The following is a 9,975-nucleotide window of genomic DNA, read 5'->3' as shown; positions in this document are numbered from 1 at the left end:
ATTTGACTGAATCATTTTCATTCTCAATAACACATGTTTACCTTTCTGTAATAGAATAAGAGGAAACTGTCACTGTCTGTTTTCATTTATAGGGCATGAATTGAGATTGTATTCACCTCAGCATGAACAACATGCTACAACGCAAGCTACAACCAGGTTTTATCACAACTTAAAATGTTAAATTCTCTCACCTCACCCCTGTGCTGTCCATTTTGTTTATTTTATGGCTCTGTTTTTGACAGACAGCCAATGGCAGCATAAAATAACTTTTACTGCAAAATATTGAAATATTAATATAGTCTTTCACGCTGCAGTTCTGCCTGTAACACCTTTGGGGGAATTAGTTTAGTCCCCATAAATAGCATCTCTGAAACAGATTCTTCATAATGTTGAGTAAGTCAAAAGTTACCCAAAGTAAACTTTTAACCTACTTTAGAGATGTCAGGTGTTCTCAAATACCATAACACGCACAGCTGTGGTTTGTGCACACTAAACTTACCAATAAACTGACTAACAATGGAGACTGGTTTTTACTTATCCTATCTGTTTCACATGTCCTCATATGGTTGAATCCAAATGGAAATCTTGTTTTTGTCTTAATCTAAAAATTAATTGAAAAGGTTTTCCTAAATGATGTCTTCAGAGAGCAGACCAACAGTGATTTAATGTGTTAAACATGTTGCTTGGACTAATATTTCCCGGAGTTTTCTCATGTATCTCAATAAAACTCAACTCACATTTCTGCCTGAGGTATAGTGAAGCAGAGGGCAGCTGGTCTCAAGACCAAATGAAAGAGGAATCAGGAATATTATCCTGAGCATGTGATGGCGTATGAGTGCACATGCTTTCGTGTGTGTATGTGTGTGTGTGTGTGTGTGTGTGTGTTACAAAGTGTGTGAGATCACAATGAGATCACACACTTTGTCAGAGGACGGCCCCTAAACTAGCCCAATGAGTAGGGAGAGAACAAGAGACTGTTGGCTGGGTGTAAGAGAGAGAGGGTGGAAGGAAGTCTGGTAGAGGGTTTAGAGTTAGATGGTAGAACAGAGGGGTAGCAAATTATTTTTTAAAAAAGGCTGTAAGCTGCAATTTTAAAAAAAATAATAAAAAAGCTAGGAATTGTTTGTTTGTGGATAAATACAGGTACCTGAAGAGTGTGTAGTTTTTCATTAAAAGCCATCTTTAGATCAAATTTGGTTGAATGCAGCTTACAAACTAGAAGTAACTTTTCAGCAGTTAATTTATTCCTCTGTGCTGCTTTTACTGAGTCTAACCTTGTCGGCTGCACGGTCTGTGAGGGCGTCAGGTTCTCCTTTGTCCATCTTTTCAACAGGAATTTACATTCCCACCGTGGTTAAGACTGGAGTTGCTCTGACTTTTCAACATGAGGAGCCTGTGTGTATCTGTACTTCTGCTGCAGTTCATTGGGACATCTTTATGTCAATTCCCTCGCCCATGTGCCAACTCAGAGGGGCTACGAACCAAAGAGTGCTGCCCGGTGTGGGATGGCGATGGCTCAGCCTGCGGTGCCCTCTCAGGCCGTGGTTTCTGCACTGAGGTGCTGGTCTCAGATGAGCCCCATGGGCCCCAGTATCCACACAGCGGGATCGATGACAGAGAGCGTTGGCCTTTAGCTTTCTTTAACCGGACATGCCGCTGTGCTGGAAACTATGGAGGTTTTAACTGTGGAGAATGCAGGTTTGGTTACTGGGGTTCAAACTGTGCTGAGTACAGGGAATCAGTGCGCAGGAACATCTTGACCCTGTCAGCTGCTGAGCAACAGAAGTTTATCTCTTATCTGAACCTGGCTAAAAACACTGTCAGCCGTGACTATGTCATCTCCACAGCGACAAGAGCAGAGATGGGTGAAAATGGGGAGAACCCCATGTTCTCTGACATCAACACCTATGACCTGTTTGTCTGGATGCACTACTACGTGTCCCGGGACGCCTTCTTGGGAGGGCCAGGGAATGTATGGAGAGACATCGACTTTGCCCATGAATCTGCAGCCTTTCTGCCATGGCATCGAGTCTTCCTGCTGCACTGGGAGAATGAGATAAGGAAGCTGACGGGAGATTTTAACTTCACCATCCCATACTGGGACTGGAGGGATGCCCAGTCCTGTGAGGTGTGCACCGATGCTCTTATGGGGGGACGCAACTCGCTCAATCCCAACCTCATCAGCCCTGCCTCTGTCTTCTCCTCATGGAAGGTGAGATAATTTGACTCAGAGATAATCTGACTCACAGTCTGTGAGTGAAGACATACGTGCAAATCTTTTTTATCTGTAATTTAAACACTGAAAATTCCTTTTGTTACAAAACAAAGCCTTGCTTTGCCTCCATCTCATGCTACATTTCCTTTGTTTTTAATCTGGTTATTGAGATCAGACTGAAAATCCTATTTCAGAGGCTTTGTCTCCATATTCCAGAAAATCTATCTAAGACAATTTATTTAGATAAAACTCTCAGAAATCTTGAAGTCGTTCATTTTATTTTATGTCTTTTACTTCAACCTGATGTTAAACATTGTTCCATTTGTCTTCACTAATATTTATCCATACTCTGTCTGTTTAGGGTATTTGCAGCAAGACATCACACAAACAGCAGGATATTATGTTCTTTACATTTACATTGTTTCTCTCTATTCCCACTGTATGTTCAGTCCATTTTCCTCCTCAGTTCCTCATTCATAGCTGATAAAAGTAAACATTCCTGTATGAGAGTCATTTCACTGAACTGCTATTGGTGGACAGAGCTTTATAAAGGTCTACTGGCTCTTTAACCACAGCAGCCCAGTTAATGTGTGTGTGTGTGTGTAGGTGATCTGTACCCAGCCAGAGGAGTACAACAACCAAGAGGCATTGTGTAATGCTACCGAGGAGGGTCCACTGTTGCGTAACCCCGGAAACCATGATCCGAACCGCGTGACTCGACTCCCCACAACAGCTGATGTGGACTTCACTGTAGGCCTCCCCGAGTACGAGACGGGACCCATGGACCGATTGTCCAACATGAGCTTTAGAAATGTCCTAGAGGGTATAGGTTACACACACACACACACACACACACACACACACACACACACACACACACACACACACACACACACAGAGTTATTACTGAGCTACCATCCTTAACCATTAAATCAAATGAACATAATCCTTGGTCTAATCTGTCTAATCTGTCTAATCTAGTGAACGAGTCTTGGTTCACACATGGATAGAAACAGAATTACATGTGTGTCCGTCGGTGTGCATACTGTACATGCAAGCTCAATTACAGACCTGTACACTCACATAAACCTAAAAACACTGAGACATAAATGCAATTATAACCAGAAAGAAATATATACACCCACGAAAAATATACATGCCAGTTTAAATATTTCACATGGGAATGAGTCATTCAATTTTCTTGGTTTATAAATAAATCGTTTTATTTTAGCGAAATCTTGTTACTTGAGCTTGGCCAATATGTCTTGTCCATATTAGTGTCTAACTCATAGTTGCCTTGAAATATTTTCCATGGGTATGATTCGGAGATAGACAATTCTATTGCAGATTATTGCTTCCACAGTCAGGGGCCTTCAGCTCGCCTTAAGCTTTATAAATTCCATGTCTGTCAGTGTGCTAGACATCATCCATTTTAGTGACAGTAAATGAAAAGCTTCTCGAAGATTTGTGAAAGAGCACTTGAAACACTAGAAGTGGGTTCATCCAGCCAATTCAGCTCTGTTATAAGTTCAAATGTACTGTCTGGTGGTGGTAATGTGATTTCCCAGTGTCTCAAGGTACTTTTGAAAAGAATCTTCACAATTTTTCCACCCATCTCTCTCTCCACACACTCCACTCAACACGGCTATGCTGCCAACCTTTTTCTACTTTCCCTCTCCTGAGTGTTACCTTCCCATCCCTCTTTCTACTCCTCAGTAAATCTCACTGTTACTCTTACTCCTCTCTCTTATAGTTGTTTTAGCTCTCCCTCTCTCCTGCAGGTTTTGCCAGTCCAGAGACAGGTATGGCAATGTCAGGCCAGAGCACCATGCACAACGCCTTGCACATGTTCATGAATGGCTCCATGTCCTCAGTGCAGGGTTCAGCCAACGACCCCATATTCCTGCTGCACCACGCTTTTATTGACAGGTATGACACACAGGAAAAGAGCAAATATTATGGTTATAAAATGTTGACAGTCACTTATTCGTGATTATTTCTGTTCAGAGCAGTTAATAAACATACAGTATATCTCCCCTCTGTTCCTTCCATTTCCTCTCCAGCATCTTTGAGCGCTGGCTCAGGACTCACCAGCCTCTCCGGACCAACTACCCACGTGCAAATGCCCCCATTGGCCACAATGATGGTTACTACATGGTGCCCTTCCTGCCTCTCTATAGAAATGGAGACTATTTCCTATCCGACAAGGTTCTAGGATATGAATATGCTTACCTGTTGGACCCTGGTCAGTACAGAACAACAAACATGTCCAGTGAATGAGTGTTTCTACAACTTTTCCTTCATGTAACACTGTCTTATCCTGTCTGTGTGGCCACAGGCCAGAGGTTTGTGCAGGAGTTCCTGACTCCCTACCTCCAGCAGGCCCAGCAGATCTGGCAGTGGCTCCTGGGAGCCGGGATCCTCGGGGCTCTGATTGCTGCAGTCATTGCCACACTGCTTATTGTTGCAAGGAGGAAGTGGAAGCGTAATCTGAGGAGGAAGAGGGCATCGAGCTACGGAGAGAGACAACCACTACTGCAGAGCAGCTCAGAGGAAGGCTCAGCCTCATATCAGACTACCATGTAACATACACAGATAGTGTGCATACAGATGTATATGAATGAACTCGGGACACTTTTGGTATTTTCATTAAGCAAATGAATAAGATGAATCCTAGTACGGACTTCATTTGTTATTGATTCCCAGCCAGTAATAAATCAATTTAAATTTTAAAGTAACAGGTGAAGGTACAGATGAGTCAGTTCACCCAAACCTAAAAAAAACATATCCTCCCCTCATGGTATCTAGCAGCTAGTCATGTGTGTTCTCTTTGCCTCTGAGACATACAGTATAGGCTACTGCTAAGACCTTTGCACTCCGATACAATGGAGGTGAAGTGAATTTAAATTGTGGGGTCATTGCACTGAAAAATGTCAGCAACGTGTCTTCACACAAGCACTGTCAGATTTCACAGGTTAAAAAAAGCACTAAAAAGCAACTTTTGATCACCTCGGTTTGCAGAGCTTTACATCTACACACAAACTGACAGACTTTCAGGGCCATTATGTGTTCATCATGCCAATGCAACACATATCAGTATTTGAATGAAAACATAAAGATTTATACACTACAGAGACTATGTTCTGGTGGGTATTTGAACTGTGAGTTGTGTCAGGTTACAGAGATCACCTTGGTAAATTTACATTTCCTGTCTCTTTACACAGGCTACTCAGCAGTCAGTGACAGCAGCCGTGTTTGGATCAGCAAAGATGTGATCTATTTCTTGACTTTCCTCATTGGCCTGAAAAGAGTCACATTTCATGTAATTTGTTACTCATTTGTATGGTACTGTAAACAGGGCACATACTATATGTGAATACAGTAAGTTTGCTAAAGTGGTCACAGTTGATTAAAGCTCAACTGAACTGACTATAGCTCAAAGAAAAGTAAGAAGGAAGGAAGCATAGTAGATCATTTAAAGTCAGGCCAGTGCTGCTGTAGCTGTAGTGACTGCTCAGGTTGTTCATGTCACATTTTTTGCTCCCCCGTACTGAATAAACCTGTGTGACAACAACAACAAAACATTACCTCTTTCTCATTTGACTTTGTGTCTTTTCAGCACAAAACTCCCACACTCTCTTGTGTGTTAGCTACGGTGCTGAAGGACCACAGCTTGCTTTAATGCCTTTGATCTTTGGCAGGCAAAGAAGATGCATCATGATAACAAAGACGAATCATGAGTTTGTACATCCTGCAATAAAATCAGACCTGATCCAGGTTTTCTCTGTGTTTTTTTTTTTTTTCATCTGTCGATTATGCAGGAAACAGTGCAAGGATCTGTAATAGTAAATACATTCTAAACTATATGCAAATAACCAAGATATAATAAATAGAAAATCTTTTATTTCAGATTTTGTCTTAAAAAAAACAGGACAATCCTGAAAATATAGATAAAAACTTAACATTCAAATATATTTAAACTTAAAATGCTAAATAAATGGTAGTTAATTACAGTTTGAGAAGATATGGTTGTTGTTTTTTTACAGTTTCAATCAGAAATATAACAAGGTTGATTCTTTGCAGAAATCTGGTGGTTTCAGTTTTGGCAATTTTAAAAACAATAGCTGACTCTACTTTCGCTTTACAGCTTTACTCTGAAGATATGTAAAAATATTATGTGTAGAAATTGCCAAAGCCCTGCAGAAGTTTTTCACATAACATGAAATAACTAAAAAAATAATAAAAATATATAAATAAATTCAAAAAACAACTAGCTAAAAGTACTGGCTTGAGGTGTAATCGTGTAGGTTTGCTTTTGTATAACTGCAAATCTTGTGGAACAACAGGATGAAATCAAAGACTGTCCATCGTGTGTCCATTTTGACTCCACTCCTTTTCTCTGCTGAGAGCAAATCATCTCTCAGATCCTGATGAGTGACAATCTTATACACCAATCAGATCCTTAGGTCTGTCTCCCAGCTCAGGCGCTACAAATCCTGCTTCCATGAGTGGGACATATGGATCCAGCACCAATGCCCTTTTAAAGAGCTTGAGTCCTGTATTATCCCATAGAGGTTTTCTATATTCACTTTCTAAAACCTGAAACTCATTACATGGGTTTTCTGTCCTTATCCTAAGATCAGTGTATCTGTACTACTTTAAGAGAGAGCTTTGAATGCCAACAAAAAAAAAAAAAGATATTTTATCACAGTTAAATATACAAGGCTCTCAGTTATTGCTGCCCTGCATTTTGAATTTAGATAAAACTTCTTTAATCTTTCTATAATCAGGACCTTTTGGTCAGTGGAGCTTGTTGGATGCACAGTTTGGTGTCAAGTGGGGGTTGAATGAGGCTGAGTGTAAACCAGTCACACTAAAGTTTGCACATGGTGCTTACCATATTTGATTTGTCCTTGTGGTTCCACTTCTCTGGTAGTTTAAGGCATCTGTTTCTTTCTTAAATGTTTGGAAAAAAAAAAACTGTTTGTCTGGTCCCTGTGTGACGTTTCAGCCCTGTTACACTGACAGATGAACTCCCACTAGTGTAATATCATTATCTTGTTGCGTTTGTGGTCGTGGAATTGCATGTTTTTCTCACACTAGACTCCAACATTAGAAAGCAAATTTACTCAGCAGTGGGGAGCATCAGGGAGCAACTTCACAACAACAGAGCAACATGCAGTGAGCTGGTCTCTTCAGTTTGTTTCAGAGGTTGGTCAGATCAGATGCTTGAAGCTTGTGGAGCCCTCAGTCATGGTTCAGGTTGGTCTGTAGAGAGGAACAGGCCTCATGCTACATGTTAAGGTCTTGTCCTGCTCGACCTTTTGTGACCATGAGCGGGGAAGCATATAAGACATAATTATGGTCTGTGAATATGTGTGCTTTTCTGGCCAGTTTCTGGATATCAAATGACATCTGACAGTTTGCCTATAGATTCTTGAACATGTACAATATTTCAAGTAACCAAGATTGGCCAAAGAAATTTGCTTAAAAAAGAAGATTTTTGCCAAAATGTATTAAAATTCATCCATCCCAAAGTTGCTTGTTTTTCTCACTGAAGAAGTGCAGAACCAGGTCTGATGTTCAATCAGCTGAAAGATTCCTTGTTGAATTCAAAGGTTGTTCCAGAGGATCGGGCTGAATTACACAGTTTGTGGAGAGTCCTGGAGATGCCCTTAGGTCCACAGCAGAAAACCCCTACTCTCTTACTGAAACCACAGAGAAAGACAGTCATATTTTAGGATGTTCATAATTCATAGCTTCCACAAGACTAGAATGCTAACCCCAGATGTTCTCACTTTACTCACTCCTTATTGGTCTTCCCAATCTCATCAAACAGTAACTTCCACCTGGGCCGACCAACCAGCAGCCTCGAGGTGAGTGGCCGGTACTTCTCCTCAGACATGCTCTGAAAAAATGAGGGTAAATAAGACTAACATCACTATTTTTATTTTAAAAACTAAACTAAACTTTAATCAACATCTGCATCTGGATGGTACAAAAAATATTAGGTTACCACTGCGAGAGGGAAAAACATTCATGCAATCACATCTGCAATCAGTAAATTAAAGGTCAGTGTTGACTTTTCTACATCTTCTATACACAAACTGATTAAAATCAGGGCAATTTCCTGTCTCCTTTACTAAAATCTTTGTCTGAAACAACTGTTGAAATCTATATATTCCTCTTCTTCTCTTACTTTCTCCTGCTAACCTGCACAGCAGCCTGTGCCTTTTAAAAATAAAAATCCCTTTCCTACACATTCAAATTGATTTATAGTATTTTATTTATAAAGGAGTGTCTTTAACAAACTGTATGTCTTAATAATTAATAATTAAACATAAACTGTGCTCTTATTGTTTTACGCATTGTGTGTATGACATTATTCATCCTTAATGTAAAGTGGAGATTTTTACAGAAACAAGTCAAGGCAACAATTTTCGTCTGCTGTGTCAGGTTGTGTTGTACTAAAAATTCTAAATTCACTACAATATTTCTGTGTCACGAAGTCTCAATTACACGACACTACAGGGGGCTTTTATTTTGAAATGACGGATAAGGTGGAGCCGTGACAAGAAAGAAAGAAAGAAAGAAAGAAAGAAAGAAAGAAAGAAGAGAAAAAGGGAAGAAAGAGAATGATCGCTTTCACTAGTTTCCATTAAGTTAAATCGTTACTACCAATTGATATTCACTCCGACGTCATATATATGTAGGCCTATTTATTGTGGAAACTGCAGTAACAGAATCCTCGAGACGAGCAAAACTTAATAGTGCGTGCGACTCGATAGCACTACACCACCACCGACGGAGCTCGCCTCCTCTCCAACGGGGAAACACAAGTCTCTATTTTACAGATCCTCGTGATGAGTGACTCCGTGATCCAGGAGCGTACTTTGAAAAATTGAACACTCCCCGTCGGGGAATCGAACCCCGGTCTCCCGCGTGACAGGCGGGGATACTCACCACTATACTAACGAGGAGATGACGTGAGAAATTTTCATGACGTAAAAAAAGGAAGTCGTCCAAATAAATCCGAAAGCATATGAAGTCACCAACACAGGCCCGTGTTAAAACATTTAAATTAATTATTATTATTATTATGATCAAAAACATGACCAAACAGTTAATAAAATCAATGGTATCGTTATTATAGGTATAGTTTTATTGATTTTGCTGCCGTAATTTGTTTTTTTTGTTGTTGTTTTTTTTAAGAAACTGGAGGGAGTGAGCATCTCTATCAACTAGAGGTAAACGTCTTCATTCTTGATTTTTTGTCAGCCTTGTAAAAATAAAATGTTTGCACGACACTAGAAATAAAAACTACTGTAAATGTTTACATTCATTGTCTCTACTGGCTGAAAAGGTGAATATAGTTTGAGTGCAAAACAAGTGCATTATTACAGAAATACACGGACTGAAACAATGCGACAGAATAAATACTGTGCGATTCAACAGACTTTAATTGTTAGTTCACTCGAGTAAACTTTAAACTGCAGTGTGCTGTAGGTTCCCTCTGTCATTTACCGCCCTCTAGTGGCCAAGGTTCTTAAAGACTGGCAATGGCTCAATAATGAAGAGATGAATGTGTGAAGACAATATATGAAATATAATGAAATGAAAAGATGACTCGCTGTGTGTGTGTGTGTGTGTGTGTGTGTGTGTGTGTGTGTGTGTGTGTGTGTGTGTGTGTGTGTGTTTGCATTGAGTCATGAGGGAGGAATGTGTTGCAGCGCGTTGGAGAGTTTCATAAAGTCTTACCG

The 9,975-nt window shown here is 40.2% G+C and overlaps 2 protein-coding genes and 1 non-coding gene across 3 annotated transcripts in view; 1 reads left to right on the top strand and 2 right to left on the bottom strand.

The window, feature by feature from the left end:
* Nucleotides 1-996: 996 nt before the first annotated feature.
* On the top strand, nt 997-5,993 carry tyr (tyrosinase). The gene is made up of 5 exons (XM_023406654.2): nt 997-2,212; nt 2,822-3,038; nt 3,997-4,144; nt 4,279-4,460; nt 4,554-5,993. The coding sequence occupies exons 1-5, from the start codon at nt 1,385-1,387 to the stop codon at nt 4,799-4,801; spliced, it is 1,623 nt and encodes a 540-aa protein (XP_023262422.1). The 5' UTR covers nt 997-1,384; the 3' UTR covers nt 4,802-5,993.
* Nucleotides 5,994-6,101: 108 nt separating this feature from the next.
* Nucleotides 6,102-9,975, bottom strand: part of nox4 (NADPH oxidase 4) — a 21,698-nt gene continuing 17,824 nt past the window's right edge. The window contains exons 17-18 of the mRNA XM_023406604.2: nt 8,023-8,123; nt 6,102-7,923 (exon numbers count right to left, since the gene is read on the bottom strand). Of these exons, the coding sequence (XP_023262372.1) occupies nt 7,803-7,923; nt 8,023-8,123 (222 nt within the window). The 3' untranslated portion in view covers nt 6,102-7,802. The remainder of the gene's footprint in view (nt 7,924-8,022; nt 8,124-9,975) is intronic.
* Nucleotides 9,124-9,195, bottom strand: trnad-guc (transfer RNA aspartic acid (anticodon GUC)). The gene has a single exon. It is a non-coding gene; the product is annotated as a tRNA-Asp (tRNA).

The sequence above is a fragment of the Seriola lalandi genome, unplaced genomic scaffold, assembly GCF_002814215.2.
Source record: "Seriola lalandi dorsalis isolate HSWRI2012SDOR001 ecotype SW California unplaced genomic scaffold, Sedor1 jcf7180002054313, whole genome shotgun sequence".
Lineage (NCBI taxonomy): Eukaryota > Metazoa > Chordata > Actinopteri > Carangiformes > Carangidae > Seriola > Seriola lalandi.
This window is presented reverse-complemented; position numbering and strand designations above follow the sequence as displayed.

Coding starts and splice junctions, on each gene's coding strand:
- tyr (XM_023406654.2), top strand. CDS start 1,385: ATGAGGAGCCTGTGTGTATCTGTACTTCTGCTGCAGTTCATTGGGACA. Junction 3,039..3,996: donor CTTTAGAAATGTCCTAGAGG/GTATAGGTTACA, acceptor TCTCTCCTGCAG/GTTTTGCCAGTCCAGAGACA. Junction 4,461..4,553: donor TGCTTACCTGTTGGACCCTG/GTCAGTACAGAA, acceptor GTGTGGCCACAG/GCCAGAGGTTTGTGCAGGAG.